The sequence below is a fragment of the Elgaria multicarinata genome, chromosome 4, assembly GCF_023053635.1.
Source record: "Elgaria multicarinata webbii isolate HBS135686 ecotype San Diego chromosome 4, rElgMul1.1.pri, whole genome shotgun sequence".
Taxonomy (NCBI): domain Eukaryota; kingdom Metazoa; phylum Chordata; class Lepidosauria; order Squamata; family Anguidae; genus Elgaria; species Elgaria multicarinata.
Genome location: NC_086174.1, coordinates 68619439 through 68632005, shown reverse-complemented (window position 1 = coordinate 68632005; position 12567 = coordinate 68619439). Strand labels below are relative to the sequence as shown.

Below are 12567 nucleotides of genomic sequence, written 5' to 3'. Positions count from 1 at the left end.
ACACCACATACTAGAGCGCCGTGCAAGAAAAGTGAAACTAAATCTGAATATGGTCTTCCATTTGTTGAAGCATGAGGACCACTATAAAATCTGCTTAATAGAGAAGGACACAAACTCTTCCATTAGCACATCCACAATCACAGCAAAGTACTTGTACTTACTTTTCCTCCACTTATGTGTCTTTGGATCCCAACTCTGTGTTTGTCATGTGGATGTGACATATGATATAAATGTAATGATATTCTGAGCATGAGGAAATGTGATCGTGCCTTATTTACTGTGGCTCATAGCTGCCAATTTTTCCTATTCCCCCTAGAATTTGCCTAGTACTTCACGCAAAGACAGCCCAATGTATTGCTTGGATGTGAATGGACTTGCGATGATTTGAACAGTTACTGTTGTGTGTTATTTCTCGTGACTGTGGTTAATAATGCATTCTTCTGTGTATTATTCCCAGGCAGTACACTGTCCGTTATAGGGAGAAAGGGGAATCGGCAAGGTGGGATTACAGACAAGTATCCAACAGACGAGTATTGGTGGATAAACTGATTCCAGACACCATGTATGAATTCGCAGTTCGAATCTCACAGGGAGAAAAGGAAGGCAAATGGAGTGCCTCAGTATACCAAAGAACCCCAGAAGCTGGTATGTATTATATTTAAGAGTGTGATTTACCTGCCAGGTGCTAGTTCTACAATTTAGGGTTGCTGCACACATGAATGTACATCACTCGGCATCTCATCACTCAATGACTCAACACTTGATTGCTTTCTCAGTTCATGGGTAAATGCCTCTATTGAAAAGAATTGTGTTTGACAGCCAAAAGTGTTACACTAAATGTGCACCTGGTGCCCAAATGGAATCCATGCATTTAGCTCTCCTCTCCCTCTCCATAACATTTAATAGAACTGATCTCATATTGTGATGTCACAATAGCTGGCATTCCACACCCATACACCCACACCCACTCCACATCATTAGTTACCCCCTGAAAGGGAGCAGGAAATGTGGAAATGTCAGGGCATGGGTAAGTTCAAACAGACATCACAAACAGCGAGGAACGGTGGAATGCAAACTTGCTGGTTTTGGTGGAAGGTGTGCATTGAAAGTAATCAAAGGTCTACTGAACATTCACCTCAGAAAGACTGATTTGTGTTGGCTTTTTCACATGTACAACTCTGGAAAGGAGATTGCTTTAGTCCATTTAGTCCTTTAGTCCATTTCTCAACTGTTTGTACAATTCGGAAGACTATTTAAACTATAGCTGGGCAGCTACACTTTTCTTGCTGTATGTTTAGCCTGTTCTTTTTTTATATACTGGCTTGGTGAACCATTGTTTACATTCTTCTTTATAGAAAACATTCCTTTAGATGTTTTCAAGTGGCTTCATATTGTGCCACCCTCCTTTTAATTGCCTTATTCTTAAATGAATGTACCCAGTTGCCTCGGTCCTTCTTGTGAGAAGCCATGACTTCCAGACATTTTTGGGTTTTTTTATTACATATTAGCCCATGTTATTCATGGAGCAATATGTATTTTCAATACATTCCTTGGGTTGACCTTCAATGCGAAGGTCATGCTGAAAAGTGATGGAATGTAAATATTGGAAGTAACAAAAGCCCGCTGTCCTCCATTTACTATTCTTTTTCTTTTGGGTCTGTTGTATATCTCACAGCTCCTACCAATGCACCAGAAAACCTGAATGTCTGGCCGATAAAAGGCAAAACCCCAACTGTTGCTGCCACTTGGGATGCTCTTTCAGAGAGTGAAGGAAGAGTGAAAGGTAGGTGTAGTAACTCTCTTTCTCTCTCTCTCTCTCTCACACACATCTTAGGAAAAAATATAGGATCTAAGTTCCAGACCAGATAGATCTGCCACAGTTTGTCTCCTGACTGCTCCAGTTATCTGCATGATCTGTGGGAATGATCCAAATTTCACACCTCACCCCCACAGAGAGGGGGAGATTGTGCAAGCAGGAATGAAGGTGTGGATATAAAATACTAGGGCGGGGGACAGCTAATGCAGAAAATGCTTTCCTCCTCCCTGTATGAGGACAGGTGTGTAGATTAGTTGTGGAATGAAGCTGTTGTAGAATGAAAGTGTGGGGCAGTGGTGGCTCCAATGTCAGTGGGGCAATGAATCCACTCTGAGTTAAGGAGACAATCCAAGGTGCTTTTCTTTGTGCAAGCCCCCGCCCCCCCACTGTTTCCGCAACAACAATTGAGCATTTCCGGGGGGTACCTGATATGACCGGAAATACTCATTTCTAGAAGGAGGCAAGTCAGCAGAGTTTGCGTAAGGGAGCTTCGCCAGCCTGCCTCCTTCCAGAAATGAGTGTTTCCGCTCATTTGGGGCCTCCCTCTAGGAAGCACTAAATCTCCCTTGCATAAGCAGTGGTTTTCACTTGTGGAAGAGAATTAGTGGAGCAGAACCGCCCCGTTGGATATTGCCCTGGATGTAGATATTCAGTTCCTGTGTGTTTTGGGTGAAAAATGGACTGGTGGTAATCTTGGTTTCCTTAGGTGAAAGCAATGGCAGTTAAAACAGTTGTAATAATAAATTTGCAGTGTAGATATGTTCTGAGACTACACCAGGCTTCTGTGCAGCCTGTAACACCGGTAATATTAAGTCGATATATCAGAGAGAGTTCTTGCATGGCCTGAAGTTTAAGTAGAAACTTGAACTAGGTCACTGGTGTTTCTCTGCTACTTTAGGTTTCTAAGGTTTCATTCACACAAACAAGATGAACTGGTAAAACTGTTCCTGGATTGTACAGCTGCAGACTCCAGGTGGGGGAATTGCATGTTTGAATGGTTTCCCAATGGGGAAAAATGTCCTGCATGAAAAAAACCCAACATCTAAAGAGAACTCTTTCCCCTTACAGTCTTTCCAGTTTTTACGTGCATTTTTTTTAAATATTTCGAACATGCACTATTTTTGTGTTTAGGTGAACTAGTCCCCAAACAATTTTTAAAACCTGGTTTGACAGGTACTTTAACAATTAATATTTATGGTGCCATGCTAGGGCTTTACGAAACAGACATCTCAAACCTTAAGATCGTTTTTATCTCAGGCTGTTTCTGAGATAAAACATGCTGATGGTTTTTGTGGTGGTCGTGACATATTTTATATGGGCTTTTAAGGTTTTATTGTTATATTCTTTTAATTTCAGTTAGATCTTTTATTAGAATTATTATATTTATTCCATTTTTGTAAATTCATTGACTTATTTTATCTCATGTATAGCACTTTACAAGTGCTATAATAATAATAATAATAATAATAATCAATTTATATGCTGCCTATATACAAAATACCATAGGCATATATAAACATAGCATATATTAACTCTTTGGGGAATTCTAGATGTAACCCAAGTATGTCCTATGTTTGAATGTTTCATAAAATTATGTTTGCATGTTATTTTGTATTAAATGCCTAATAAGCCCCCTGCTTACATTACAGTAACAGTGTTGGAGCTATTGCAGTATTGTTCCTTCTCCATGCTGCTTGGACAACTATAGGCCATGGGGGAGAAGCCCACATCTTGTCTTCTCATACCAGCTGTATCCCAGTTTTTGAGAGGGGTGATGCTGGCATGGGGAGGAGCCATGATATGGGCTGCTTCCATATCACCGGCTGCATGTCGCCTTACCTCAGTGGTGCAGAAATGAGCAATGCTGCATTTACTTCACTGCTATAAGCTCAATGTAAAAAGGTGGCCAATATATGAATAGATGAAATGTCATGGACTCCTCCTTGGTCAGCCCTTTTACATTTTTTTATTTTTTTTTTTATTTATTTAAGGATTTTTATGCCGCCATTCAGCCAAAAAAGGCTCTCACGGCGGCTTACAAAAGTATTTCTTGACAGTTTAGGGTGTTTGTCTCTTCCCTGCCTTCTTCTCTGGTTTGTTTAATCCAGAGTTCTCCATTTTCAAATGAAATAAGAAATGCTGGCTTGATGTTGGTTTCGAGATCCTGGCTTGATATCCTGGTTAGTAAACTTACATTAAAGCAGATTTGCCCATATCAGATGGAATGGGGAATTCTGCTTAAAACAAACCAGGATATACATGTCAGAGCTAGCATTCAGGAGGAGAAGGGGAGGGCAGAGTAGGAGACTGTGGCCTTAGTTAGACCTAAGGTTTATCCCAGTATTGTCCCGGGGTCATCCCTGTTCATGTAAATAACACACAGGGAATCCTGGGAGCAGGCAGGGACGACTCCGGGATAACCCTGGGATAAAACCTTATGTCTAGCTTAGGCCTGTCTCTTGTAGCTGGGAATGTTGCATGTAAACTGGTTCTGAGAATCATAGTTACTAAGGTGATGTCAACTGCCATGTGGTATCTCATGGTACCTTAGCAGTAGAGCTATGGACTGCTCAGTTTTTGGGTTTTCTAATAAACAGCTTATTCATTCTGCTTACGTATATGCAAAAATGATTGATGTCTAAAGTAGTGATAGTAGGATATAGTGGAACATACTGAACATACTGGGTGATAGAGTCTGGGGTATTCATTTAAATATTGGACATTTGTATCTTAAAGGGCTTACTAAATATTTGTTCAACTTACAGTATATATAATGTCTTTTACACCCCAGATATTGACTTGACGTGCATTGCCAGCATATTAATTTTAGTAATGCACGTTCTAATTCATCCTACCCATACAGTCTGTCCGCTGGAAACAGGATTGTTTTCAGTTTCCTCCTTCCAACCGTCTGCCAAATCATTTCAGAATACATTCTTTCATACGCCCCCGCTCTCAAGCCCTTCGGAGCAAAGTCCATTTCCTACTCGGGAGACACGACGTCCGCCATGGTGGATGGCCTGCAGCCTGGCGAGCGCTATATTTTCAAAATTCGTGCAGCAAACAGGAGGGGCCAAGGGCCTCAGTCTAAAGCCTTCAGTGTTGTCCTGCCAGCAAGTAAGCATGGTGTCTTCCTTTTTCAACCTCCCTATCTCCTCTTTGCTATGTTTCACTGTATTCCATTAATACCATTGGATTGCTTTGGAATGGTGTATTTCCATTTCAAGGATTCTTTAGCATAGGTGTGAGCGCTCGTTTTAGGATGTGTGGGGGGGCAATCCTCTATGCACAGTGGTGGATAACTCTAGGCCTCAGCCTGATTTCAACACCCCTGCATGTGATCAGAACAGAACTCTGTGTCCTGGCTAGACATGTGGCCCAAGAGAAGTGGACTGCACAGGGATGCTCACTGTTTGTTCTGGGTCATGCTAACTATGACAGGAGTCAAGGCAGGACCTTGGAGTATGCCCTGTATGAGGTACTAGTGTGTGTAGTCTCCCTTAAATCGCTGCTGTCCCAGCAAAGGACTGCAGCCAACTGAGGCCTTAATTCAGATCTTTCAGTGGCTCCACTCCTGCTGGATGCTGACTACAGTTCTTAAATGGGTGCTCTCTGTTTCTGCATTCTCATTCTCCTGCATGGCTGAAGGACAAGAGAAGCTGCAAGGGAGAGCTATGTCCTCCAGCTGGAGAAGTATAGAAGAGGAGGTTTCAGGGTTTCCCCTGATGTGGGGCAACCAGGGACCTATCTGAATCAGAATCCTCCTCAGGGTAGTGGGGAGCCTCAAAACCAGGGGTCATGACACTCAGGTGAGGAGGTGAGAGAAAGTGAGAAAAGGGGAAGGAAGAATGAGATAGAGAAAAGAGGGTGGCAGAAAGAGAGAAAATGGGTTGACTACTTTTGGCTCTGGGCCCACCCACTACTCATTTTAGCCCTTCCCACTGCTGGCATGTGGCCCCCGACAGATTAATCCTGAGGGAATGTGGACCTCAACAGAAGAAAGGTTCCCCACCTCTGTTCTTGTGCCTGTAGTATCAGAACAGTATATTGATGGTGCTATATAAATAAATAATAATAACATGATGTGTCTATTGCCCTTGTTTCATGCTTAGGAATGAGCTGCTGCAGGAGTTGGAGTTAGTTTTAAGGGGTGATCCTCTTTCCTAGATCCTGGAGGCCAGCCTTCCCCAACCTGGTGCCCACCAGATGTGTTGGAGTACATCTAGCCTCTCCCGGTTAGTTCCAGGAGTTGTAGTTCAGCACATCTGGAGAATAGCAGGTTGGGGAAGGCTGCTGTAGGCTTTTATTTTTTCCCCTTTTAAAATAAACATAACAGAAATTGCTATGTTCTCTTTAATAATAGATATATGCACCATTTAAACTAGGGGTGTGCACGGATCCCCCACTCCGCTTCACTTTAAGATCCGCCATTTTCGGATTGGCCCGCTCCGCCCCGCCCCCACTCTGCCTGTGCCCACTCCGCTCCGCTCGGAGCTCCGGATCTGGATCGGAGCTCCGGTCCCCCCCATAGGGGGGGTTACCGGGCCCTACCGCCATCGCCGCCCATGCAGCGACGGTGGCAGAGCTCGGTAAGGAGGAGGGGGGCCTTACCTGCCTCCGTCCGTGGTCCGTCGCCGTCTTCAATTGAGCCCGTGGTTCCACCAGGAAGTCTGGGCCGGAACCACGGGCTCAATTGGAGACGCTGACGGACCGCGGACGGAGGCAGGTAAGGGAGAGGAGGGCGGGGGTCGTCACCGGGCCCTGCTGCCGTCGCCGCATGGGCTACAGCGGCAGGGCCCGGTAAACCCCACTTACCTTTCCGCCTTCACCTTGATCCTCTTCGCCACGCTCCACCGGCCCCCCAATCCTCTTCGCCTCCGCCTTAAGGGCAGGCGAAGCCCCCCGCTCCGCTACTGCTTCTCCGGTCCGATTAGAAGCGGAGCACATCCCTAATTTAAACATTGCACAAAACAGAAAAAGATTCAGTGTAGAACTGAAATGAATTTGCTTCCAAAAGCTCTCCTCAAAATTCTCTACTGTGATTTTTGTTGGCAGACAGTCCCTGAATGTTTGAATATCTTCCCCAAATATCTGATGTCTGTGTTTGACATCCAGTGATATTTGACTTTGATATTTGATAGCATTTTATAGTTATCATGCAATGTTATTTAGTTCCTGTGACCATCTGATAGCTAATAAGCAATAGACTGCTTATTACATTTCATAGCTGATTCCTGCCAAAATCAAAACAATTTTTAAAAGTCTGTAAGTCTTAAGCGCTCATATGTTGAGTTCAACTTCCACATTCAAAATTCAAATTCATAGTTTCTTATTTAAAAATGATCATATGTTGAATATTTGTGAATATTCATTTGAACTTCAAGTTCATGTCTCCATGAACAAGGATTGTAGATTCAATATAAGGACAATGAATATTTTATCATTGCCATAATAAAGCATTAGGCAAACTCTTTTTTTCTTGTAATTGCTGTTTACTTCCCTAAATTTCTGTGTTAATCTCTCCTCCCCCATTTTGTTGTAGCCAATACAGATGAATCAAAGGTTGATCAACAAACAAGTATTGAAGAGGATTTGGAACCTAAAACATCTGGAAAAACTGTGCCTTCTTCTGTGTCTCAAAGTCTTTCACCATCCTCTTCCTCTAAGCATACTTCTGTTCATCCATCCAGTTTCCCTAGTGGCAGAGATTCAAACAATCCTGTTTCTGATATCAAGAATAAACTACTAACTGGTAGTAGAGCTCTCCCCAAACCCAACCTATCTTCTAGAAAGGGAGCAGAACTGAAAGCAGATTCTCATTCCACAATAGACACTGTTGGCCATAGTTCCTCCAGAGAGACACCAACAGTACAGCCAAAAACTCAGGATGTTAAGAGCAGTGCTAAATCCCACTCCCCTATGAAACCATCACACACTGTCAGTTCTTCAGGTAAAACACCTCTTAGGACACGCACACCAGTAAGGACAGGGCAAACAACCACTGAAAAGCATAGGCCATTACTCTCTTCCTCCTCCTCCTCTTCCTCCTCCTCCTCTTCCTCCTCCCACTCTTCATCATCTTCCATTGGTAAAAATACAGAAAATGAAACAAAGAATCTAAGACAGGACAAGTCTGACCTTCCTTCTTCCTCTGAAGACAGTTTAGATATTCTGCCTGTTGATAATGAAAGTAATGATCAAGTTGATAGTGTGGAGGAAAAGCCAATAGTGTTCTCTAAAACGCCAGAAGACCGTCGTTCAATGTTACATTCAAATCAGCAGCCTTCTGCATCTCGGAAGGTAGTTCAGAGTTCTCCCAACAAATTGCTCACCTCTTCTGTATCAGTTAAGTCTCCTATGTCATCTGCAGCTACAAATTCTCATAGTCATTCACACCATCCCTCTTATAAACTAGTTCCCTCTGATACTAGTGATACTCTTGATACTCACAAGAGTAGAGAAACAGAAAGAAGAGAACAAAAGCCAAGGTCCAGGCCTTCTCCTCCTCAGGGTGGTTCATCTCCATCTGTGCAAACAAGGCCTCTCTTGCATTCCAATCGCCAAGCGTTACGAGATCCAAGAATAGCCACCTCCGCTGTTTCTGCTGCTGCTACCCATACTTTACCTCATTCGCATGGTTCACCTTCTGCTAAACGTAAGCCTGATGGAAGAGCTGATGCTGATGATAATGACAGTGAAAACAGTGAAAGAGAAGATGAAGAGAACAGACGAGAGTCACCATCCTCTAGATCCAATTCTAGGTCCTCTTCAGGTCAGACTGTATCGGAACGCTTTGATTTGTTCAAATATAGATCAGCTCTTACTACAAACAGATTTGCAAACAAAGCCGGTAATGTTCATGATGTGAGGATGCAACCTCGTTTAACACCAGAGGATGAAGATGAAAGTCCTCTACCATCAACTCGTCCCCATGGTTATTCACCATCCTTTTCCAACCAATCAGTGGACTATTCTCGAAGAAGGAGTCCTCTGGCTGAATCTAAGACTCATCACAGAGCTCTGCCCACTGACAAATATAATCCCACAAAAAGCTATAGTAGAGAAAGCGAATCTACAGGTACAGATTCCTCACTTAAACACTCTGATGCACAGCCTTCAGTATCTGGCCAATCTCCTTCATTAACTGGGCACATAAACCATCATCCTAGTGTTTCTCATCGGTTAACAAATGGTCAGAGTTCAAGGTCAAGGGGCTCATCCCCGTCTACTGACTCTGTATCAAGGACAACTGTGGAAAAATCATCTCCTCTACAGTCTCCTGCTTCTAGATATCAGCCTGTTGATATTGAGAGCAAAGATACATCCAAGTCAAAACAAACTTTACCTTTGTCTAAAAAAACATTAATAGGAAGTTCTCATGCATTATCTCGTAAAACTGTCCATCCAGAGACCAGCCATTCCTCAAAATATACTGGGTCAAAGACAATTACTTCTAGTGAAGATACATCTGATGCATATAAATTGCCTGCATCATCCCATCAATCCAAATATGTTCAGCCAACATCTATCTCTCCAAAAGACATAGTCAAAGAACATCAATATAGCAGAGAAACTTCTTTATCTTCAAAGTCATCCTCAACTTCTCTGAGGCAAACTCATCCTTCAGTGCCCCGTTATCCATCTGGGTCCAGGGTCCCTATTAGGAAAGCTTCCCGGGCAGACAAAAAATATGGACTCGTCCAGCCAACTCCAACAAAAGTTGAACTTGCTCCAAAAACATCTTCCTCTAAAACGCGTCAGTCACTTTCAAGCAGTAATGATGATGATGACTATGAAGACTATGATCTGCTGGAAACAGAGGAAACTCCCACATTGTCTTCGGCAGCAAGGCGGCCATCTACCTCAATTTCTGTAGGCAATAAAAAACTAAATAATAATGTTGCTAAGGATAAGAGTCCTGTTTTGCCTCACAAAACAAAATATTTTGATGAGGAAGAATTCAAGCAAGAGGAGGAGGAACACCCCACTTCCAAAACCTCAAATGCTGCACCATTGAGTAGATCTACATCTTTAACATCCAGGTCTTCCCAGTCTCCTAACAAACTTAATTCCTTGCCTAAAGTCAACAGGGCTTTTTCACGCTCTTCTGGATCTACTTCTGTATCTTCTCAGGTTCATCCCACTCATTCTGCTCCTCCAACACATTCTTCAGCCCCTCCCTCAGTGTCCCCAAATCAACGAAAACAACATTCAAGATTATTAAACCCTTCCCAACGACAGCATCTTAGGCTTCCTCACAGACAAGGTAATGTTGTTGTTGTTGTTGTTGTTGTTGTTGTTGTTGTTGTTGTTTTATCAATGTGTGTTATCTGGATGTTTCATCCACTCTAGCTGGTTTGCAAAGAAAATACTTTTTTTGAAAGATGTTTTCAAGTGTTGTGTGAAAAGGACCCCATCACTGGCAACTGGTTTCTTCTGGAACCATCTGTCAATTCTGTTACTTCACAAAGAGTTGCATGTCACTTTAATTCCTTGCAGCAGCATCCCCTGCCCCTCCAATCTTAACTGCTAGCAACTGGGGCTGTTGACACAACACACTAACCCACACTCAGTGGTTGAGAGTGGGTTGTTGGTTGAACTGTGAGTTAGTGTGTTGTCTTAGCCCAGGACATTTTCTGCAGAGTGGCCTATTAACCCTAAGCCTGAACAACCCAACGACAAACCATAGGATCTGAACGTAGCTTGTTTGAGAAAAATAAGCCACACTGCATGGTTAAAAAGCCAGCCCCCTGAGAATGTCTTGGGTTCAAACAACACGCTAGCCCATGATTCAATAAAGAACCTACAGTTCAACAACAACCCACACTCAACCACCGAGCATGGTTTAGTATGTTGTGTGAACCCTGTCACTCTCATAATGCTTCACTCATGGGTTCTTATCTAGTATCTAAGAATCACTGAAGAAAGTTATATAATTGAACCAAATATGAGATAGCTCTGACCATTTGTGAGTAGCTATTCAGTAATTTCTTCGTTGTTGTTGTTGTTGTTGTTGTTATTATTATTATTATATCCCGCCTTTTCCCCAGTACTGGGACTCAAGATGGTTTACAAAATTAAAATATGTACACAATTAGGTGTCTCTCTCACTGTATAACCTGACAGACCAATTGAAGAAAGTTTATTTATTAGGTACCATGCGAATCCAGTATGGAACCCAGTGCTGGTGCAACAGGAACTACTGCTTCTTTTGACAGTAATCCCACAAACGAGTGGAAATGCGCATTTTCAGAATGGGACAAATCCCTCCGCAAGCTCTGTAACCTGCCCCATTCTAGAAACTAGCATTTCATTCATTTCTGATTGCTGCAAGATGCACTAGCTTTCTCTTGTGATAGAAGTGGGTCCTGCTAGTGCATGGGCAGCATTGGATACTGCCCATTTTGTGCTAATGTGCTTGATATATGACTACTTTATTCCCACAATGTAATTGAACTAATCTAATTAATAGAATCATAGAATAGAAGAGTTGGAAGGGGCCTATAAGGCCATCGAGTCCAACCCCCTGCTGAATTCAAGCAACATCGTCAAAGAATCACAAGAAGTTGGTTTTAACATGCTTTGCATCATATTAAAAATATTTGGACTTGTGAATGTTGTAAACTGTAATTTCACTGAATGGACAAGTTGATAAATCCCACCTATTTTGTGCCTTGTATATTTCAGGTAATGGTGGCCGACCCAATTTAACAACAAAACCAGATCTAAATAATAAAATAGCTCCCGGTAATAATGGAAAACGAAATGGACAGAAAATAATAAATGGTCCACAAGGAATAAAGTGGGTAGGGTGAACTTATTTGAAAATATAAAATACTTGTAAGATATATATTTTATATTCTTTCATGTTGGAGAGCCTTTCAATCTACATGTTGCTTTTAGATTGTAGATCTTGACCGAGGACTGGTGCTGAATGTTGAAGGAAGGCACCTCCAAGATTCACAAGGAAAGCCTCTCAGAGTAAAATTAGGAGGAGATGGCCGTACTGTTGTTGGTATGCTTTGTGTTTTGTATTTTCATATTTTATGTCTTAATTTTTTAGTTTTTGATAAACTGCCCAGAGAATTCTTTGTTAATGAGAAGTATAAAAATCCTGTAAAATATTATTATTATTATTATTATTATTATTATTATTATTATTATTATAATTATTATTTATATAGCACCATCAGTGTACATAATCATAATCATAATAATAATGTATTTTTGGTTAACAACAAGAATCTGAACTTTGGGACCAAATGTGGAGGGTTCTTTAGGCAAAAGGATCTGATTGGTTACTTTACCCCTTTCTCTCTGTGAGTTGAAGAAAGCTCATTGGCTAAGCAAAATACACACCAGAAAGCTATCAGGGAATGGGGCATTTGGGTTGTCTGTGTACTATTCTCTAGATACCAAGTTTAACAGTTTGTTAAAATGGAATATTTCACCTCCTGTGCCAGGGAGTAAATGGAACATGGCATTGGGCTGGACTAGCAGGTATGATGTATTCCACTGGCATTGGCAATAGTTCTGGGACACTCCTGGCCCTGTTGGCAATAGCTGCCATCATTTGTTTGGCATCAGTGGCACCTTGCAAATCTACTGGCTCCCACAGAACTGAGCAGAGATGGGAAAGGATTGGGGATGGCTCTTGCATACACATACTGAAAGGACTTTTTGCTACCTTGGTCCTTGTAGATCATATTTTTATCCTGAACTAAATTTGTATATTTGGAGATTTACTGTAT

At 42.1% G+C, this 12567-nt stretch overlaps 1 protein-coding gene across 1 annotated transcript in view; it reads left to right on the top strand.

The window, feature by feature from the left end:
- FNDC1 (fibronectin type III domain containing 1) overlaps nt 1-12567 on the top strand; it is a 133519-nt gene that overhangs the window by 64273 nt on the left and 56679 nt on the right. The window contains exons 5-10 of the mRNA XM_063124489.1: nt 458-645; nt 1676-1783; nt 4745-4933; nt 7359-10082; nt 11504-11622; nt 11720-11831. Coding sequence (XP_062980559.1) covers nt 458-645; nt 1676-1783; nt 4745-4933; nt 7359-10082; nt 11504-11622; nt 11720-11831 — 3440 coding nt within the window. The remainder of the gene's footprint in view (nt 1-457; nt 646-1675; nt 1784-4744; nt 4934-7358; nt 10083-11503; nt 11623-11719; nt 11832-12567) is intronic.